This window comes from Myxocyprinus asiaticus, chromosome 28 (assembly GCF_019703515.2).
Source record: "Myxocyprinus asiaticus isolate MX2 ecotype Aquarium Trade chromosome 28, UBuf_Myxa_2, whole genome shotgun sequence".
NCBI classification, from domain to species: domain Eukaryota; kingdom Metazoa; phylum Chordata; class Actinopteri; order Cypriniformes; family Catostomidae; genus Myxocyprinus; species Myxocyprinus asiaticus.
This window is the reverse complement of record NC_059371.1, coordinates 18,854,922-18,876,876: the sequence shown is the minus strand read 5'-3', so window position 1 is coordinate 18,876,876 and position 21,955 is coordinate 18,854,922. Positions and strand designations below refer to the sequence as shown.

Below are 21,955 nucleotides of genomic sequence, written 5' to 3'. Positions count from 1 at the left end.
GGGCCTACAGAGCTTAAATATTCTTCTAAAAATCTTTGTTTGTGTTCAGCAGAAGAAAGAAAGTCATACACATCTGGGAATGCATGAGGGTGAGTAAATGGTGAGAGAATTTTACATTTTGGGTCAACTATTGCTTTAAGTTACAGCACCCAGAGGGGACTTTATTTCAAGTCCTTTATTCAAGGACTTGGAATGTATTTGTTTGAACAAATGTCATCACTTGAATTATATTTCCAGGTTATCTTGTGCCTCTAACCAAGTACTGAAAATGAGATCTCAAGATATCATAACAAGTTGTGCTCAAAAGTAGAACTCATTGTGAAGATGAAGTTTTCTGTTAAAGCCATCAGATCTTTCTTGTCTAATCCATAGAGATCAGTAAAGAGGGTGATGTAATAACATGTCGAAGGATGTTTGGCAGTTAGGTGTTTGAAATGAAGTTTTTTGTTTTTACTATTTCACAGTGCTTTGTAATGCATTGCATGTGTAAAGATTATATTATTTCCCTTGTCTGAACCAGGAATTCTTAAGGCTTCTTAATTCTTAGGCTTAATCTGAAACAGAAGGACAGAATTTGTCTCTCCCTCTCTCCTCTCAATCTATCCCCTGATACCCACCAAACAAACCCAGTTGCATTTCTAACCAAAAATCTTTTGGACATCATAAAGAGATAGACAAGACACTGTTTTCATAACCTGACTGTAGTAGAGGCAACTCAAAGAACTTTCATAGATGTCTTTTTTTATTTGAGTTTGCAAGTTTTAAAAGTTCACCATATTCAAACATGCTCTCTCCCAGATTCCTGAGCTAATAATAATTTCCTGTTGAACTCCATCCTTAATTTCCATGGTCAGCACTGTTCATTCTCCACTATATTTCTTCCCTTTCCCCCCCCAAATCAAAATCAAATGTTCCACAAATGTCCCTTTATATCACATAAACTTTACATCATTACTAGGGAGAAATGAGTCTAAGCCTAGTAATTGTCAGCTAACGCTTAATCAAAAGCATTCAAAATCTGTTCAAAAGTTGTTTTTCTAGTCTCTTTAAACTCACTTAAAGTTCAGTTTCAAAGTGCTTGCATTCTGAATTCATTAAATCATACATTGTTATGAAATGGGAATACAAAGGGCATTCTTCAGTGCTGATCTAACGCCCAAAGTTATGAACTTATTATTGCAGCCTACATCAGAATAAAAACTCCCATTGCATCTCCCCTCATATACCAAATACTTTTAAAAGAGGCGCGTTAGTTATTTATTTATTTTTTTTTTTTTTTGCATTAAAAGCACCTTTTTTGCACTCTCTCACATGGCTGCGAGCGCTGTCCTTTCCCTCTCTTTCTTTCTCTCATGCGCACACAGAGACCGAGGGAGAGATATGTCACGTGAAGATAGTTTAAGGGAGTTTCTTGCTTGTTTTTTATGTCAAAATGACGGACAGCGTTTTGAATAATGACGGTTCACTGATTCTGAGAAAAATAGCCAGTCAAATATAAATGCGCGATAACAGTAAACGGCATGCCAGCGTCCTCGTCTAACTCAGCGTGATAAGCAAAAAAAAAAAAAAAAAAAAAAAAACAGCCTCTTTGCACAACTGCGTGAGGATGACGCGCACCGAACCTACAGTATTCTGCTTCTAATTCTGACTGTCGCGTGGATCTTTAATAGTTATGAAACGCACTGCAAGACTGCAAATTATTCTTTTTAACGAAACCACCAAGCAGCTGCATGGCTCTGCATCAGTGTGTAATAGAAATATCAGCTGCTAGAAATGTATTAAGTATCATGTCTGTCGCGGTTATGCAAAATCCATGGCAATATACGTTCCAAATAAACACTGTATTATAATTATAATTTTGCATTTCTCACGACCATGGATGATAGTGCTCTCTCGCGCGAGCACACGTGCAAAACCGTAGCGCGCGAGGAGAGAGAGCGTGCATCCATGGCGGTGATATACTGTGTGTGTTGATTTATATAGAGGGGGCTTCAAGGTAAAAAGGTTGGGAACCACTGGTCTGGCGCAGATTTTCATAGAAAAACAAGAAGAAAAAAACCTACACATACAGACGCAGAATTGCTTCTTTTTGGTTGTATATCATATAAAATTTATTAAAATGTTATAACTTAGGGTTAGGGTTATTATCATGAATTTCCCATTTATCATTATTGCATTATACAACACTTAAAGGAATAGTTCACACAAAAAAGAAAATATGCTGATAATTTACTCACCCTCAGGCCATCCAAGATGTATCTGAGTTTCTTTTTTCATCAAAACAGAATTTAAGATTTTTAGCATTTCATTTCAGGCCTCCTCCTTTAAACAATGCAAGTGAATGTCCTCCATTTTTTGACGGTCCAAAATGCATATTTAGGGTGCATCAAAATAATCCACATGACTCCAGTCAACAAATAAAGTTCTTCTGAACCCAAACGATTGATTATTTTGAGAAACAAAATAATACTTATAAACTACAAATGTTCGCTTCCGTACATCTCTGTGACGCGCACTCATGAGAGGGATGACGTAAGCTCGTTGGTAAGGTCACGCGTCATGTGGAGGAGGAGTCAGGAAGCGTGTCACATTACATAACTGCAATACAGCGCAATGTAGATTACAGTGACACGTTACTATGTACACCCAACACTGCTAATCTGTTAAGAATTAAGCCTACCTACAGTATATGACTGTTAATGGCAAATGGAAGTATAAAGTGTCATCAATATATTATTAGTTTATTAGTGGCTTAAGGAGATCCGTCGGACTTATGCAGTTTGGTGCTGCCTGTAAGGTTAATTTAAAAAATAATTCAAAAAAGGTTTATCAGAGAAGGTGTCCTTTGTCATGTATCAAGAAACCTTTGAGTAATTTTTAATGCATGCATGCTCTGTTGTGTAAGACAGCACACAGTGGGTTAGGCCAGTTTCATGAGTTGTTTTTTAATGTTTCTCAGGGAGTCACTCAAGAAGCACTTTAAAGGTCTGGGTTTGCACACAGGCACCAGTAGTCAGAGCAAGAACTGTTTCTACTCACAAGATGCAGGATTTGTGGATTTTACTCTTTTTCATGACTGTACCATGGATGTTTTGTGGAACAGAAAGAAATGATAAACTCATGCATAGAAACAGAGGAATATTGAAAAGAATAGACCATGAACAACTAGCCTCAGAGAGTAGAGTGTTCATGGAAGTCAAGAGGGGAAAGGTACAGTATGCAATTAATTAATTAATTAATGGCTTTTAATGCAATTAAAATGTGATATTTTGGATTTAGTTGCAATATTTAGCTTGACATTATAATAGTTTCCTTTTCATATGAATATTTTTTTGGTTTTGATGGCTCAAAAGGAACATGTACATTTGTGAAATCAGATTGCCAGATATCATAAATCTCATTGAAAGAAAAGTATGCAATGGAAAACCAGTTAAATCCATAATGGGATTATGGCCAATGGAAATGGGGGGGGGGGGCTTCATTTGAGGTCCATGACCAAAAGATTTAGAAAGGCAAAACAGCAGGTCAACAAGTTCATTGCATGTTGTTTGTGAGATAAAAACAAAACTATAATTATCTGGTCGTGCGTAAATCTCTTTTTTTGTGATACTATAGAAAAAGGTCATTCCTACCCCAGACTACGATAGTGTAGGCGATGCAGATGACAAAAATCTTGGAGCAGACAATAAAGATGATAAGGGTATTTACTCATTAATTTGGTTTTGCATTCAAAATAATGCTTTTATTAGTATTATTTTATATGCAGTGATTTGAGTCGATTTTATGTATTCGTTTTTCAGAACTTCCTACATGCTTGATGTGTGTGTGTCTTACTGGATCAGTGTACTGTGAGGAGATTTCTCCTGACATGACAACAGTTCCACCTTTGCCAAAGGAAACTGCTTTCTTCTATGCACGCTTCAACAAAATCAAGAAAATAGCCAGCAAAGACTTTGGTGATATTGGTGAGGAACGCTAGAAAAGCTCTTTTAGGTGTGGCCACCATAAACACAATGTGTAATGTTTGGAACTGTCTCAATGTAATCAAAGCAAACATGACTGAAACCTTCCTTAAGGCTCCAACACAGACAAGCAAAACAGTCAAAGTGTGCTTTGGTCCCTTAGAGTCACTGGTACAAAATGGAATTTTTCAAACAGAGGTACATAAGAAAAGGGGGACTTTCGGCACATAAACAAGTTTAAAAGAGCTTCAAATTCAGTAGCAGACCAGTGGTTAAGTCCATATGTGTAAATGTGTCTCCATATTGTGTTTTTTAACAGCCACACTGAGAAGAATTGACCTGACTGGCAACCTGATCTCTGAAATAGAGGATGGAGCCTTTTCAAAACTAAGTCAGCTTGAGGAACTTACGCTAGCTGAGAACAAGCTGGTCAAACTGCCAATGTTGCCTGCAAAACTTGTGTCTCTCAATGTCAATCACAACCTACTTAAAACAAAGGGAGTAAAAGCAAACATTTTCAAGGTAAATTTAATAAAAGCAATCAGATCGGAAATGTTTTGCACAAAGTTAGTGTTCTGACAATTCTTGTCTTATTTGTTACAATTGACTTCAATCTTTGGGATTAGAAACTCAGCAAGCTGGCATACCTCTACCTTGGAGATAATGAACTGGAGGCGGTCCCACCCCTGCCTGAAAGTCTGCGTGTAGTTCATCTACATGTGTGTTTATCACTGATTTTATTGTAGACTTTTTATCTTTATTCATATGGTATTCAGTGTCCAAAAATGATCTTTCAACTCATGCCTATCTTTTGCAGAATAACAATATAACAACATTCACAGATGAGACATTCTGCAAGGGAAACGAAACACACATTAGGTACAACATGCAGGAGGTTCGGCTTGATGGAAACCCAATAGTGCTGGCTCAGTATCCCAACAGCTTCATCTGTCTGAGAGCTCTACCGATTGGACAATACAAATGATCTGCTGAGATGTTCCTTCAGTCATTGTCCAACTGGCAACCACTGTTATGATTTTAAAGAGTCATTTCAATGCTTGGCAGCACATTCTCAGAGCTTTCACAGCTAAATATAGAATTTTGATTTATTTTGAATGAATAAAGCATTTAGACAGTGTTTAAGATCACTTAGATAATATGTAAGAGACATAGGCAATAGCAACTGTTTACTTTTCTACAGTGTAATGATTTTGTTTTGTTTCATTAAATGTATTACTTCAATTAAAGATGCAGAAAAAGACTGCAGTAAAACTATGAAGCAGAAAATGTCTATAAAGATGGAAAAAGACATTCAATGCAAGTTTTATTGAAATCTTTATTGGTAAATAAATCAATCTTGGACCAACAGACTTTACCTGCAAACCTTCTGATTTAAGGTAGCTTAATAGATTTAAATTCCAAAGATGAATTTATTTAAGTACATGCACAAATAGCATAGGTATGCATTATTACTGGCCTTTTCCAACATTTTAGAAGAATAGACATGTATTATTAATTACAGAACAAACAGACATTTTTATTGTCAATCTAATTTAGAAAATACAAAAGATGTCATCTTCTTTATGGAAAAACACATTTACAGTCAATATTTTGTTACAGGAGATAGATCTGCTTAGTCTGCTCCTATTGTGATGCAGTCCATTTCAGAAATGCCTTGCAATTGATGTTAATTTTCCAGTATCACTGTTTTGCAGAAATACAAGTGTGTTTGTATAACAACATTAATATTTGAATAAATATCAGTTTTTATTATATTTGACCACAACAGCAGGTCCAAAATGGGTATTTGTCTCAGTCTCTTCATATTGATCATGTGGTATATCCAGTGTTTTCTAATGAAGTCCCATGATTTTAATTTGTCTTCACTCAGTGAGGACAATCAAACCCTTGTCAATTTTCTGTTGATATTCCCTCTCTGATTGCTTTCTTCTGTAGACATCATCTGTAGAGGCACACAACAATATCCATTTATTCATAACAAAACCAATTCCAAGTTCTACATAGATTCGCATTATGTAAAGTGATGTAATTCATTTATATTTTTGTTTCACAGATTTTAATGAGTAAATCATCGTTCAGTAACTACATTGTATGGATAAACACAAATGCACCACCTGTACAGCTAATAAGTGACCAAATAAGTGTCATCAGTTAAAGCTAGTGTTAAGAGTCCAGAAACAGGATCATAACGGTCATAAAATTTATTTGATGCAATCATTTTATGAAATGCATCAAATATTAACATAGAAACCTGGGATGGGTACTGGGTAGCTCAGTGAGTATTAACACTGACTACCACCCCTGGAGTCATGAGTTCGAATCCAGGGCGTGCTGAGCGACTCCAGCCAGGTCTCCTAAGCAACCAAATTGGCCCGGTTGCTAGGGATGGTAGAGTCGCATGAGGTAACGATTAGTGGTTCTTGCTCTCAATGGGTTAAGTTGTGCGTGGATCGCGGAGAACAGCATGAGCCTCCACATGCTGTGAGTCTCCGCGGTGTCATGCACAGCGAGCCATGTGATAAGATGCACGGATTGACTGTCTCAGAAGCGGAGGCAACTGAGACTTATCCTCTGCCACCCGGATTGAGGTGAGTAACCGCACCACCACGAGGACATAGTAAGTAGTGGGAATTGGGCATTCCAAATTGGGAGAAAAGGGGATTAAAAACATAGAAACCTGGGTCCAAATCTTTACAGGTGCGGCATAAATGTTTTTCTCTTCTTGAGAAATGTCATTTGCATAAAGCAAAGGTAATGTCTTCTAAACCCTGTTTTAAGTTGTTTTGTAGATTTACAAATGTTTTAAGATTTCGAAATCAACTAAAACATCTTTTCTGTTGAAAAAAAAAAAAAGCTATTTGTTTAAATTTTTAAATGGTTTGTCTGAAAAAAAGAAGAGTACATTGCTTAAGAAAAGGGAATTATTACACTTACATTCATATCTGTATGCAAAATTTGAAGATTATTTCGTATCCACCAATATGTACATGTTTGAAATCTTTCGCATCATAATAAAAAGTGACCAGATTGTGCAATGAGAATGATGCACAGAAACACTTAAAAATAAGGGGCGTGGATATATACAGAATTATTTGACTTAAAGGTGCGATATGTAATATTTTTACTGTACTAAATCATAAAATGACCATAATATGTCATTAGAGAATTTGGAAACATGCTAAGTTGAAATACTGGCTTCTCCAATACCAATGCTACAGCCAGTATATTCTACTTTGAAGATTCCATTCCGGGATGGAATTTCTGTTTATGTTTTGGCTTGTATGATCCCACCCACTGCCCACTCACCAATAGTATTTCGACACCGCCGGGTTGCCAGATTTGAACAAGTTTGCAGGCAAACAACACTGCATGTTGCAGCCATGGAAGCCAGCAAATGAACTGGATCAGAGATAACAGATTCCACCCGACCTAAAAAGCCTCGCCATCTGTCTAAAAACCACCATGACCAGGGGTGCAGTAAAACAAGGATAAATACTGCAGATGCCTTTGGAAGATGGAAACATCTTAAAGCTCAGAAATCTTTTAAAACAGATGCTGAGTTGGCAAATTCTGGCAACCCGCATGAGCTTTGAGTCTGGGGCAGAGCAGACAACTTTCCAATATTTTTAATTTGGACTGCAATACCCATTTCAAACGCTTGTTGTCAATCTTACAAATAGCACCTTTAACATACTTACAAAATGTTTCTCTTCCTATCCTCACATTAATCATGATCCATTCCATGACACCTCTGATACAAAAGAACTAGGGCAAGAATCTGTATGTCCCAAATCATCTTTTTCCCGGTACAAGACTTAATATATTTTTTATGTTCCGACTTTTTCTAAACATCTTTTGCTTTAAAAATATTACCAATAATACTATTATTATTGCATGCTCACAATAATTGTCAACACAACATTAGAACAATTATGCCCTTCAAGTTGATGGCATGTTGCAGCTGCATTGGCAGTGAAGGAAAACATGGCGGTGTAAACGTCAATGCTGGTGTGCTCTATTAGGTCTGCTGATTTTTTATGGGTGCTCATTTACTACATGAAGACTAAGAAACTTTTATGTTTTTCAACATAAATCACACATGTTTGATTTAAAATCAATTCATTTCTGAAATGAATTCAGGGCAACTTTGAAATGGGACTCTCTATGATTAAGATATTTAGTTATTTGCAGCGGAGACTTACCACAATATGACCGCTGACTATTTTTGATTATTATATTACTGTTCATATATTATTATATTTTGTGGTAGAGCGATGCAACAAATCAGGGACATTCATTACAGCATGCTGACAATTAATACTTAAAGAATGTCTTAGAAATACAAGCATGTTATCATACTGATATTGCACGTGGTGTACAATGTTGGACAGAATTATAACCTGATGGGATGAATACCTGTAACATAATTTCAGGTGATTCTAATTTGTCTACACAATTGAAGTAATGGTTTTCATATATTACTGTAAATATCTTGGGTGTCCTTTGTATATGTATTGCAAACGTGTTCATATTTTATCATAATAATGATGCATGTTAGACTTAAAGGAATAATTAAACCAAAAAAAATAAAATAAATTAGCTTAGCATTTACTTACTCTCATGCCATCCAAGATGTGACTTTGTTTCTTCTGCTGAACACAAATTAAGATTTTTAGAAGAATATCTCAACTCTTTAGGTCCTCACGATGCAAGTGAATGGCGACCAAACTTTTGAAGCACATAAAGGCAGCATAATAGTAATCCATATGACTCCAGTAGTTAAATCCATGTCGTCAGGAGTGATATGTTAAGTGTGGGTAAGAAACAGATCAATATTTAAGTCCTTTTTTACTATAAATCTCCACTTTCATATTCCTCTGTTGTTTTTGGAGACATTATTCTTGCATATCACCATCTACTGGGCAGGGAGGTGAATTTATAGTAAAAAGGACTTAAATATTGATCTGTGTCTGACCCACACCAGTCATACCACTTCTGAAGATATGGATTTAACCATTGGAGTCATATGGATACATTTTATGCTGCCTTTATGTGCTTTTTGGAGCTTAATTTTATTTTGGTACCCATTCACTTGCATTGAATATTCTTCTAAAAACCAACATTTGTGTTCTGCAGAAGAAAGTCATACAAATCTGGGATGGCATGAGGGTGAGTAAATGATGAGAGAATTTTCATTTTTGGGTGAACTATTCCTTTAATAATATTCTGCATTGCATTATGTAATCATTTATAATTCATTCTTTTTTTATTTTCCTATCATAAATGAGCTTGGTCCCAATTGATAATGGAATTTATACAGATTAAAACTGAGCACTGGAAACAGCAGTGACCACATTTAAAATGGCAGTTCCACAGTTCACATTCATGAACTGGTCAATCCTCTACTTTATAAGCTAGCCTGCAGAAAGTCCAATGATGCTCCACTGTATTTTCATTGGCACGCTCACTCATGTGGTGCACTCGTGTGTTCCGAATGGTGAATCCCTGTTTAGTGATGTAGTCCATGAGGTGGACCCTAAGAGACACCTCTTGATGGTGGTCACATGGTCCAAAGGTGAAAGACACCTGACAGTCTCTGGTGTCCATCATGTGTTTGTTCCATTTGGTGAAGTTGTTAGATATTCCCTCGAGCAGTGAGTGAACCTTGGTGGTTATGGTTAGTTGTGTGATAATAACTGCTACGGGGTTTGAGTACTTAGAGAGCTTGCGAGTGCTGGACAACTCCACCACCTGTTCAAAGGTGTCCAGAGGGTAGAGAGGCTTTGGGTCATTGAGGCATTGAATTAATGGCTCAATCTGATAGAAGTCAGCTTCTTTACGCAGAAGGTCCACCTCCATGAAGTCAACAGGAAGAGTGAGCTCGGATGTGCGTAGGAAGTTTAATATGTAGCGGAAAAGAGTCCCGTCCCGATCTATGAAGTAGTTGCCGTGAGCGTCCCGTGTGGTGGGGAAGTCGCCGCGGAACATGGCCCCCAGCATGGAATCTGGATAACGTTGTAGAGTGGAGACAGAGGTGGTGTAGAGATGACCTCCAACATTTAAGGTGACTGGGAGAGTCAACTAAAGAATATGGACAAACACAGAAAGATGATGTCATCTAAACATCCCAACATATGCATAATATTTAAAATACTGAAAGAAATAGTTCACGCAAAAATCATTTACCTACCCTTATGCTGACTCAAACTCATATGACTTTCTTTCTTCGGAACACAAACAAAGATTTTTTTTGATAGACATTTATGTTTATCCTTACAATGCAAGTCAATAGGGTCCAACACTTCCAAGCTCCATAAAGTATAGAAAGGCAGCATAATGGTAATCTAAACAACCTTTTTAATCCATGTCTTACACTTCATGTATGCATCAAGTGCAATGTAATCGAGGTTCAAATCATGATCACACCAAGGAGACTGAAGATGGCAAAATTTATTGTAAAAATGGGGATACATTTTGGTATGTTTCTCACTCAAAACTGATCAATTTCCTTCAGAAGTCATGGATTATTGTATGGATTACCTTTATGCTACCTTTGTGTCCCTTTTGGAGCTTGAAAGTGTTGGACCGCACTGACGTGCTTTGTATCTACAAAAACACCTCGTATACATATTCAAATATCTTTGCTCGTGTTCCACAGAAGAAAGAAAGTCATACATGTTTAAGACAGCATAAAGGTGAGTAAATGATTGGAGAATTACAATTTTGGGTTAACTATTCTTTTAAAGGAGAAGTGTGTCATTTAAAGCTGCACTATGTCAGATTTATATGGTTACAATTAACAAAAGTTCATTATAAAGAATCCATGTTCAAAACCATGTCTTGTCTTACCCCAATTCACTACAGTAAGCCTACAATAATGATTTTTATTTAGAGCTGTTGGGTCGGATTTGGTGCGAAATCGAAGGCATACATCAATCGTTCTTGCGCCATTTCGAGGTTCTCAGAGTATGTGTGTCCCTCCCTAAGTGTGTGTGTGCCACTGTTTTCTTACTTCTTTTACCCCAGTCGCAGAAATGCATAAGCTGTTATCAAATGCCCAAGTTGTTGTCATATTTGATTGTCCTTTTATAGTCTAAACAGAGTAGACAATTTAAAATTTCATCTAAAAGCCACTATAGGTACAAGGTAGTTCACAACAAATGTACTCACCTAAAGTTGTTTATGATGTACCGATTTCATAGCACAGGAATGTATAGGCAATTAATTCATTTAGTTTGTAACCATCTCTCTATAACAACTGAACATGAAAAAAATAAATAAAAATATTGTAGTTATTATATTGCAGATTTCTGCTTATTATTTTCATGGTCAATAAAGTAATTTCATCCCCTACCATTATTGAATCCTTGTTTTAATAATAATATTATGGTTCACTTGCATTGTCCACTTAGGCTGTAGATTGTAATATAAAAATAAGTGTCTTCAATCGAACTCATATCAGCCATTTCATGAGTTTCACCCCATAAACTGATATGTGTAGTACAATACAAACACTAATGTGTAGTGGAAAATACACTTGAATAATCATATTAAAATATGTAATTAAGAGTGTTGTTCATCTTCCTCAAAGTAAGTAATATCTTGGTTATAAATGTTTAAAAGAATAACATAATATCAACATGAAAATAGCATGTCATGACTTCTGCTCTGCAGGTAAATATCTCTGAGCCATCAAACCATGATATCCATCATCAGAGCAGTGCCCAATCACAACAGACATAAAATGTTCCTCCGCAAGTTGTTTGCAATTTTAGGTGTTAACCACAGATATCACTAGAAAGCACAAAGTTCTGCAGTGCAGTTTTAAAAAGTGATACAAAGTTTTGTTTATGTTTTGTTTAAAGTTGTCTCTGCATAACAAGTTGGGATACAAGTATTTAAACAACTAAAAATTACACACTTCACCTTTAAGCAAATATACAAATGAGTTGCATAAAGGTAAAAAAAAAAAACACTTAAAGTAATGTTCCGGGTTCAATACAATTTAAGCTCAATCAACAGCATTTGTGGCATAATTGATTACAACAAAAATTAATCTTTTCTATAAAAAAAAAAAGTACAAATCTGAGTTACAGTGAGTCACTTACAATGGAAGTGAATGAGGCCAATCCGCAAACGTTAAAATACTCACTGTTTCAAAAGTATAGCCACAAGACATAAACAATATGTGTGTTAACATGATATTAGTGTGATAAAATCACTTACTAAGCTTTTCTGTGTAAAGTTATAGCCAATTTTACATCTCTGCCATGATGATGATGTAATGTCAACAAACCCTAAAATGACTGTAAAAATGACAATTTAAACAACTTTACAGCTCAAATAATACACAAGTTTTAACAGAAGAATTAATGCAAGTGCTTTTATAAAATTATAAGCTTCACATTTCTTCTTAAAGACTCCAAAAATTGACCCCATTCACTTCCATTGTAAGTGCCTCACTATTGCTTGTTTTATTTATTTATTTTTTTAAGAAAAGGAGGGACGAGTGGAAATAAACTTTTGTGGTAATCAACATTATACACAAATGCTGTCGGCTGAGCTTAACTTGTATTGAACCTGGAATATTCCTTTAAGCTTTGCTTGAAGATGACTCCACATACCCTCTGCCCCCAGTCCCCATTATCCATTTGATAAGGATTGATAGACCGGTCTGACCTACAGAAGATGTTCAGATATTATACTTGATGAGACCTGCAAAGGAAGACAAAAATTCCTCATTAATTTAAGGAACTTAATTACACTACCATTCAAAAGTTTAGGGTCACTTACTCATTCTTTATTATTTTTTTATTTATTTTTTTTACATTTTAGAATAATAGTAAAGTCATCAAAACTATGGAATAACATAAATGGAACTATGAGAATTATGTTGAGACTAAACAAAATCCAAAATAAATCAAAACTGTGATATATTTTAGCATCTTCAAAGTGTTAACATTTGCAGACATGTACTCTTGACATTTTCTCAACCAACTTCTTGAGGTATCACCCTGGGATGCTTTTTAAACAGTATTGAAGGAGTTCCCATCTATGTTGGGCACTTATTGGCTGCTTTTCTTTATTATTTGGTCCAAGTCATCCATTTCAAAAACTTTTTTTTTTTTTTTTTAAATAAACGTTTAGTTTTATAATGAATTAAATTAATATGTTGGCACAATTATATTTTTGTCTACAAAACTAATTTCAAACATTTAAACATACACCTTCAGATCAAAAGATTTTTAAGATCATGAGAAACATTTCAGTCAAGTGTTTCAAAACTTTTGACCGGTAGTGTATGTATAACGAGACTTATACATTTGATTTCACACAGCGGAAATCATAATGAAGTTCAATCATAAGGAATCATACAACATATCATGAAATTAATGTAAGATTCTTTAATGTTTATTCCAGCAAGCCAAATGATTTAGATACAGTACCTAATTTCATGCTAGCAGTTTTGGTAAATCAGGTGATATAATAAATAGGCTTTCTGCAACGTTATTACAAGCTGTTATTCCTGAAATACTTTTAAAACGTCCCCCGTTTGTACCTGATGTGTTATTAAAAGCACTGACACGTTTTATTTGGTTGAAGGTTTTCTCTAGTTACACTTGCTAGCCAGCTACCACCAAGCTATAATATCCAGCTAGCTCCCTGCTAACCACGAATGAAATGAATAAACATATAAACATGAATATATAAAACTGGCGTATTTTCTGTTAAAAGAAATTAGTTAACCACACCTTACCGATCTTTAGTGCTGTTTGTCTGTTAATCTAACACCGATCGTTGTGTTTGATGATGCTGTGCAGCAGAAAAACTATTAGCTGAGCCGAGAACTCAGGAGCCGCACTGTCACGTGACTTACAATACATCTGTTCAAAACAACAACTATGCTTTGTGTTGAAGCTTGTGCAAATGTCAGAGAGAGTCAAAAGAACTGCTAAATAAATAATTATTTATTTCAAATCAGGTGACAGGATTTGTCTTGCAAATATCACATCACTACATAAGTTGTATTTAAAGGCATAATTGCACATACAAAAAAGTAACAAAAAGTTTGTTTTTGTTTTTTGTACATGGTGCATTTTTAATACCATGGTTTTGTGGACACATAACATGGTAGTACCTTGGTATTCTTTGAAGTACAATGGAATACCACGTACATACCATAGTAATTTACCATGATATACTATTCAGTACTAAGCAGGGTTGTGTAGTAACGAAATACTTGTAACGGGATTACATATTTAAAATACAAAATATAAGTAACTGTATTCCACTACAGTTACAATTTAAATCATTGGTAATTAGAATACAGTTACATTCAAAAGTATTTTGATTACAGAAGAGATTACTTTGCATTTTATTGTCATTTGTTTCATTTAATATTTAGTCCTTTCAGATGGAAAACATTTATACATATAAATGATGTGATCCAAAGTGCATTTGAACAGCGGTGAAACACTTTCTTATGATGTGTGACATTCATACGAGCAGACAGAGAAGTAAGTTTGAAGTAAGTTTGGAGCAGAAGAAATAGAAATAAACCGTGTGTAAATTGTCAGCTTTACGCTAAACTAAAATGCTATTTCTAGCCATTTTACATGCACATGTTACCAGGCACGATCATATTTTTTATCAAGAAAATTCACATTGGATCATAATTTCTTTTTTTTCTAGTAAGACCTTTGATATTAGGGCAAAAATCATATTCCTGATAATAATGTTTTTATTGTTTTCCTGTAAAAATATCTAAAAATCCTTAAAACAAAATTAGTTTGATTTATCTTGTTTTAGAAACAACACTGCATAAGATATTTAGGTTTTTAGGAGAATGTATTTTTAACATGTGTATTTTGTCTTACTGTACTGGCAGAGTTTTTATAGTCAAAACAAGTGAAAAAATCTACCAGTGCTGAAGAAGTAATCCAAAGTATTTATGTTACTGACCTTGAGTAATCTATCAGAATACATTACAAATTACATTTGACAGCATGTATTCTGTAATCTGTAGTGGAATACATTTCAAAAGTAACCCTCCCAACCCTGGTACTAAGGTATTTCAAAACTGTGGTATTACAATTTGACACCATCACTGTATGATGGTACCACCACAATAATTTTTTGTTAGATGGATTAGTTTCTGTAATTGATCTTAAAGATGTTTGTATGTATATGCTGTAAAATGATTGCTAATGAATATTAATATTCTAATATGAATATTATTATTTATATATATGCATCACTAAGTTAATGTATTGTTATGTATTTGATAGTGCAACCTTGTTTAATAGCTTTAATTACATTTCAGCTTAATAGTGTATCATAAAAGCTAGACTACAAAAACAATGCTGCTCTATATTGTGTACTATAACTTTGAGTCTAGCGCTTTAAACACAAGTATCACACAATATTTAGCTCGATAGACATCTCAGGATTTTTTTTTGGTGCTTGCACTCGCGGTGCTCTGCTGAGAGATAATAAAATCTAAAATAAGCTTGGCTGTCTGGCGTGGTCGCTCCATCACCACAGAATGGCCACAGTTTTCCAGCAGATCAACACGACAGCCTTGAAGAGCCTCCACAAGCATGGCTGCCCCGGACACATCCACTACCTGACAATAAAGACAGGAATATGTTTGCATTAATGTATTTGTGAACTGTATGCATGTGTGTGAACTCTCTATAGGTTATAGATATGCATGCTTTCAACACATAGCCTACCTGGTCCTGTTTGCCCCAGATGATTTGCAAAGGGGTAGTTATTTGGTGTATATGCTCATGTAAGGCATATTTAGAGTGTTCACTCATAATTTCCATAAACACTATGGTGGTGTTTGGAGAGAAGTTACTTCAGGCAAAGTAAGAACAGTTATGCAAAACAACAGAAAATCTGAACATTTTTAAATCTTTTTTTAAAAATTATTATTAATATTGTTGCGCAAAGTGTAATAATGCAATATCAGCAAGTATATTTATACTGACCCTCATGATAAAAGTCATTGTGTGGTATCTGTACATCCACCAGTCCTTGAAGAATCTGGAATGGAAGGTAATTGTAACACACTGTGTGAAGCTGTGTCTGGGTGTCCTGGGTTACTGAACAGTGAACACTGAGTCTGCAAAACAATGTCTCTCACCTGTTGAGGCACTCTGAATCGCACATGAGAGCAGAGTTTCAGCATCTCTTCCATCTCCTCTGGGGTGGAAGGAATGAGTGGAATGTTCATACTGTAGTGGCTGTGCTCCACATCATGCATCTGACATTCAAACTTGCTTTTATTTGGGTTCTTCAGACCTTCACAAAATATGCAGGAATGATTTTAGGGAGTAACTGTTGTTATATTTTCTGCTTGCCCTATATTTTGTAGGATTCAAAATATATTGACTGACCGGCTGGGCAGATGAGGGTCATACTGCAGAGATCTGAAGGATAGCAGGCTGCATACACGCCTGCCACTGTCCCACCCATTGAAGTGCCCACCAGATGGAAGGGTTTTCTGTTAAGTTGAATGGCCTCTACAAACTGAAAGTGGTGTAAAAATCATTAGCATTTCACATCCAAGACAAACATGCAAGATTCATTTAAAAAATACTGTATTAGGGTGCCATTTCAAGTCTAAGAAGTATGTTTAATGGAAATATTTAATCATATATCCAGCCCGCCATTACCTGTCGTATTCTCTTGGCCTGACCCTGGATAGAATAGTCATCTGTGTTGGTTCGTGTTGTACCCTCATGCCCTGGCATGTCAACACATAGCAGGTGGAGATGTTTGGGAAGGTACTGTTTAGAATGAAGACACAAACCCTGTGTTTTGAAATGCTGTAATAAGGAACAAAATCCATGGTATTTTCACTCTTTACATGTAGGGATTAAATTGGGTTATATCACACAGGTAATAGCATTTCCCCACCTTTAATACAAAAAAAAAAAAAAAAAAAAAATCTCCCTATTTAATCCATGCTTATACCAAAGCCTTGTAAACATACTATACCTTCACCATCGGGAGCCATGTGTCCTTGTGAGCAGAGAAATCATGCAGCATGAGTATAGAGGGTCTGTGGCCTGATTTTCCCCTGTATGAGTAACAGAAGCGATAGCCACCACAGTCTGCATAGCGCACCTGTAGACCCAGCGTTCGCCTCCAGTACCTCCAAAACACAGGTGTGTTAATGGGTCAGAAATATGAACAAAAATATGTGCATTCAAATGCTTTGGTATGCATTTGTACTGTATACCTGTTGGTACAATAAAATAAAAAACAAGTAAAAATGCATAACAGAAAAAAAAATCTAAATAAATGAATGCATTTGTACAGTTATAACTGATTGTAAACTATAGTAGCTAGTATTAATATAGTATTTTAAAGTGGTATTTACCAGTAATAGACTTTGATGAGTGATGATGGCCACAGCATGAAGGATGCCATAAATAGAAGGATAGGGATCGCAAGAGTCCCTGCAGCAATGGCAAACATATTGAGCATATCCAGATCCATGGTGATTCTCTGTTTTTACCTAGAGCTTAAAAGATTGTCATGCATTAAAAATTTTAGAAAATGATGTAAAACTGCACAATAGCAGAAAACTACTGTTCTGCTATAGTCACCATATGCATTGGTCAGATTAATAGAGAATGAATGATGGGGGAAGGTTTGGCAGCATCTGTTTGTGTCTAATCAATAGATGTAACCCAGATATCTGACCATGCGCTTAAAATATTTAAATTTCCATGATTTCATTCCTTTATTTTACTTGTCACTGCATGAAATTTATATGACTCATTTTATTACTTGACAAACAGATCAGTTTGTATAATTTTGGAACAGTTTAAGAGCAATGAACTTACTTTAAATAAGGTTATTCCAGCATTAACATCATTGTTATAATAAACAACTTTATCAATTAGTATAGATACAAAGAAACAAAAACAAAAAACTATTTCCCATTCAGATATCATGGCTATAGTCCATGTATTATCTGTCCTTATAAGTTCATAAGTCTGACAGCAGCTTGCTTTGCCAATAAGCACTCAGATGGTATCCAGAGAAAACAACATGTGATGTATGGTGCTCCAATGATTTCAACCTATCAATCAGTTCGGGGGGGGGGGGTGCAATTTAAGAGAGAAAAATACATTCAAAAGACATGAGTGAGATGCTACATATACAGCTTATACAGATGTTTTGCATTTAATTTAGACTTTTCTTTTTTACATGACTCCAATTACAGAATATCTGTATTAAGATCATAATGTCTAAAATAATCAAGTGTTCTTGCAAGGATTTACAGTTCCATGGGATATGGGATTTTATAGAACAGTGATATGAAAAGGAGATCCTGGAATATGCTCATCCCCCCACTTCACTGCTAATAGTTTATGTATTTTCCTCTTTCCTTAACAACATAGTTGATCCAGTACTGATGTCTGCCCATGTGAATGACTGACACCCTCTCACAAGGTACGGTGGGGCCGTCCATGCTGACAAAGAGAACATTTCGTCCTATAAAATAAAATGCAGCTACACTCATTTCTGTTCAAAATCAAGACCTTGACTTTGCATTCATTAGGTGTCTAGTTTACACTGAAAATTAATTGCAGTGTTACAGAATTTCCCACTCTATATTTTGTATACAGTTGAAGTCAGAAGTTTACATACACCCTAGCCAAATACATTTAATCTCAGTTTTTCACAAGTCTGAAATTTAATCATAGAAAACATTCCCTGTCTCAGGTCAGTTAGAATCACTACTTATAAGAATGTGAAATGTCAGAATAATAGTTGAGAGAATGATTTATTTCAGATTTAATTTCTTTCAACACATTCCCAGTGGGTCAGAAGTTTACATAAACTTTTTTAGTATTTGGTAGCATTTCCTTTAAAATGTTTAACTTGGGGCAAACGTTTTGGGTAGCCTTCCACAAGCTTCTCACAATAAGTTGCTGGAATTTTGGCCCATTCCTCCAGACAGAACTGGTTTAACTGAGTCAGGTTTGTAGGCCTCCTTGCTCGCACATGCTTTTTCAGTTCTGCCCACAAATTTTCCATCAGATTGAGGTCAGGACTTTGTGATAGCCACTCCAATACCTTGACTTTGTTGTCCTTAAGCCATTTTACCACAACTTTGGAGGTATGCTTGGGGTCATTGTCCAGTTAGAAGACCCATTTGCGACCGTTATTCATGGCTGATGTCTTGAGATGTTGCTTCAATATATACAATTTAATGTTCCTTCCTCATGATGCCATCTATTTTGTAAAGTGCACCAGTCCCTCCTGCAGCAAAGCACCCCCACAACATGATGCTGCCATGCCCATGCTTCACGGTTGGGATGGTGTTCTTCGGCTGCAAGCCTCACTCTTTTTCCTCCAAACATAATGATGGTCATTATGGCCAAAAAGTTAAATTTCTTTCATCAGACCAGAGGAAATTTCTCCAAAAAGTAAGATGTTTGTCCCCATGTGCACTTGCAAGCTGTAGACTGGCTTTTTCATGGCGGTTTTTCATGGCAGTGGCTTCTTCCTTGATGAACAGCCTTTCAGGTTGTCGATATAGGACTTGTTTTACTGTGGATATAGATACTTGTCTACCTGTTTCCTCCAGCATCTTCACAAGGCCCTTTGTTGTTGTTCTGGGATTGATTTGCACTTTTCACACCAAACTATGTTCATCTCTAGGAGACAGAATGCGTTTTCTTCCTGAGTGGTATGATGGCTGCGTGGTCCCATGGTGTATATACTTGCATACTATTGTTTGTACAGATGAACGTGGTACCTTCAGGCATTTGGAAATTGCTCCCAAGGATGAACCAGACTTGTGGAGGTCCACGATTTTATTTTATTTTATTTTTTTATTTTTTTTCTGAGGTCTTGGCTGATTTCTTTTGATTTTCCCATGATATCAAGCAAAGAGGCACCGAGTTTGAAGGTAGGCCTTAAAATACATCCACAGGTACACCTCCAATTGACTCCAATTAGCCAATTAGCCTATCAGAAGCTAATTAGCTAACTGTCTAAATGCTTGGCATAATTTTCTGGAATTTTCCAAGCTGCTTAAAGGCACAGTTAACTTAGTGTATGTAAATTACTGACCCACTGGAATTGTGATATAGTCAATTATAAGTTAAACAATCTGTCTGTAAACAATTGTTGGAACTATTACTAGTGTCATGCACAAAGTGCATGTCCTAAACAACTTGCCAAAACTATAGTTTGCTAATATGAATATCTGTGGAGTGGTTACATTTTTTTTTTTAATGACTTCAACCTAAGTGTATGTAAACTTCTGACTTCAATTGTACATTGTATATGCAGTACATTTGTAAAATAAAAATATCATGCACACATAATACTTAATAGTACAATGTTAGTAGGGTACAACAGGGCTAAAGGCCTCCAGAGTAAAGAGCACATTTGGTTTATTTTCTTCCACTAAACAGCATTAAAAACTACCACAGCATTTTCCTAAACACCTGTATGTCACTATGCACTGCAATATTTTCCTGATACATGAGATCATTGCATGTAATGTCTAAAGGTTGATTTTCAGGCAATTTCATCTAATGTTTAATAATTTTTAAAATGTATGTAACTAATGAATATCCCTGAAATTATAAAATTTATTTTGAGACCAAATACTTATTTTGTCAGTTTTGTTGAAGTGTTAAAATCACAAGTTTTTCAATAAATGTCCGGTAAGTCAAAGGATTGTATTTCGGGTAAAACCCCCCTGTTGCAGGGGCTAAAAGCCTCCAATAAAACATTGTTTTCCTTAAGTGGGGGAGATAGATTTGTTATGAAAATTTTTCAAAGTGGGCTCATTGACTGATACAATCCCAACATGATGAATTTGTTTATAGAATACTTGATGTTAAGAAATGCCAAATGTGATTTAAATTATGTGATTTTTCTTTTACTAAAAAAAATCTTGCTGTCTAAAATTATTTGCATTAGTTGAAACTTTGCACTTTAACTATTGCCCCTATATCTACATGATATCACTATAAACCCCCTGAGGGCCTTTTGCCCCAAGTGTGGGTATTTCTTTTCACACAAATTATGTTGCTCTATCAATATTCAATAAAAAGATACATTTTTTGTGACCAAAAGGCACATTTTCCTTAAGGTGTGCCTTTAGCCCCATTGCACCCTACATTACAGTGATTGTTTTTTAAAGGCTGTATTGATATTGGTCCTTATTTCCAGCTGCACTTACAGTGCATCCGGAAAGTATTCACAGCGCTTCACTTTTTCCACATTTTGTTATGTTACAGCCTTATTCCAAAATGGATTAAATTAATTATTTTCCTCAAAATTCTACAAACAATACCCCATAATGACAACGTGAAAGAAGTTTGTTTGAAATCTCTGCAAATTTATTAAAAATAAAAAAAACTAAAAAAATCACATGTACATAAGTATTCACAGCCTTTGCCATGACACTCAAAATTGAGCTCAGGTGCATCCTGTTCCCACTGATCATCCTTGAGATGTTTCTACAACTTGATTGGAGTCCACTTGTGGTAAATTCAGTTGATTGGACATGATTTGGAAAGGCACACACCTGTCTATATAAGGTCCCACAGTTAACAGTGCATGTCAGAGCACAAACCAAGCCATGAAGTCCAAGGAATTGTCTGTAGACCTCCGAGACAGGATTGTATCGAGGCACAGATCTGGGGAAGGGTACAGAAAAATTTCTGCAGCACTGAAGGTCCCAATGAGCACAATGGCCTCCATCATCCGTAAATGGAAGAAGTTTGGAACCACCAGGACTCTTCCTAGAGCTGGCCGCCTGGCCAAACTGAGCGATCGGTGGAGAAGGGCCTTAGTCAGGGAAGTGACCATGAACCCGATGGTCACTCTGACAGAGCTCCAGCATTTCTCTGTGGAGAGAGGAGAACCTTCCAGAAGAACAACCATCTCTGCAGCACTCCACCAATCAGGCATGTATGGTAGAG

The 21,955-nt window shown here is 35.9% G+C and overlaps 4 protein-coding genes across 6 annotated transcripts; 1 reads left to right on the top strand and 3 right to left on the bottom strand.

Annotated features, from left to right (window-relative positions):
- Window positions 1-2,983: 2,983 nt before the first annotated feature.
- Window positions 2,984-4,947, top strand: LOC127419422 (mimecan-like). The gene is made up of 6 exons (XM_051660791.1): window positions 2,984-3,210; window positions 3,616-3,700; window positions 3,801-3,965; window positions 4,282-4,484; window positions 4,589-4,681; window positions 4,780-4,947. Exons 1-6 carry the CDS (start codon window positions 3,043-3,045, stop codon window positions 4,945-4,947), a joined length of 882 nt encoding a protein of 293 aa, XP_051516751.1. The 5' UTR covers window positions 2,984-3,042.
- An 898-nt stretch (window positions 4,948-5,845) lies between these two features.
- Window positions 5,846-7,835, bottom strand: LOC127419424 (small integral membrane protein 4-like). Its single transcript, XM_051660795.1, is given in 2 exon segments — window positions 5,846-5,925; window positions 7,682-7,835. Coding segments are annotated over 2 exon segments (234 nt in total).
- A 1,540-nt stretch (window positions 7,836-9,375) lies between these two features.
- LOC127419423 (BTB/POZ domain-containing protein KCTD6-like) lies at window positions 9,376-13,876 on the bottom strand. 2 transcript variants are annotated; one of them, XM_051660793.1, is made up of 3 exons: window positions 13,741-13,876; window positions 12,608-12,698; window positions 9,376-10,064 (listed from the first exon to the last, which is right to left on the bottom strand). In XM_051660793.1, the coding sequence occupies exons 2-3, from the start codon at window positions 12,632-12,634 to the stop codon at window positions 9,378-9,380; spliced, it is 714 nt and encodes a 237-aa protein (XP_051516753.1). In that variant the 5' UTR covers window positions 12,635-12,698; window positions 13,741-13,876; the 3' UTR covers window positions 9,376-9,377. The 2 variants fall into 2 exon arrangements, with proteins under 2 accessions (XP_051516753.1, XP_051516754.1); XM_051660794.1 differs by having other exon boundaries at window positions 13,736-13,873.
- A 1,361-nt stretch (window positions 13,877-15,237) lies between these two features.
- On the bottom strand, window positions 15,238-17,873 carry LOC127419256 (monoacylglycerol lipase ABHD6-like). Of its 2 annotated transcripts, XM_051660519.1 has the most exons (9): window positions 17,846-17,873; window positions 17,377-17,520; window positions 16,992-17,148; window positions 16,667-16,780; window positions 16,388-16,520; window positions 16,135-16,292; window positions 15,980-16,034; window positions 15,719-15,819; window positions 15,238-15,609 (listed from the first exon to the last, which is right to left on the bottom strand). In XM_051660519.1, the coding sequence occupies exons 2-9, from the start codon at window positions 17,493-17,495 to the stop codon at window positions 15,427-15,429; spliced, it is 1,020 nt and encodes a 339-aa protein (XP_051516479.1). In that variant the 5' UTR covers window positions 17,496-17,520; window positions 17,846-17,873; the 3' UTR covers window positions 15,238-15,426. The 2 variants fall into 2 exon arrangements, with proteins under 2 accessions (XP_051516479.1, XP_051516480.1); XM_051660520.1 differs by lacking the exon at window positions 15,238-15,609 and having other exon boundaries at window positions 15,785-15,845.
- Window positions 17,874-21,955: the final 4,082 nt, after the last annotated feature.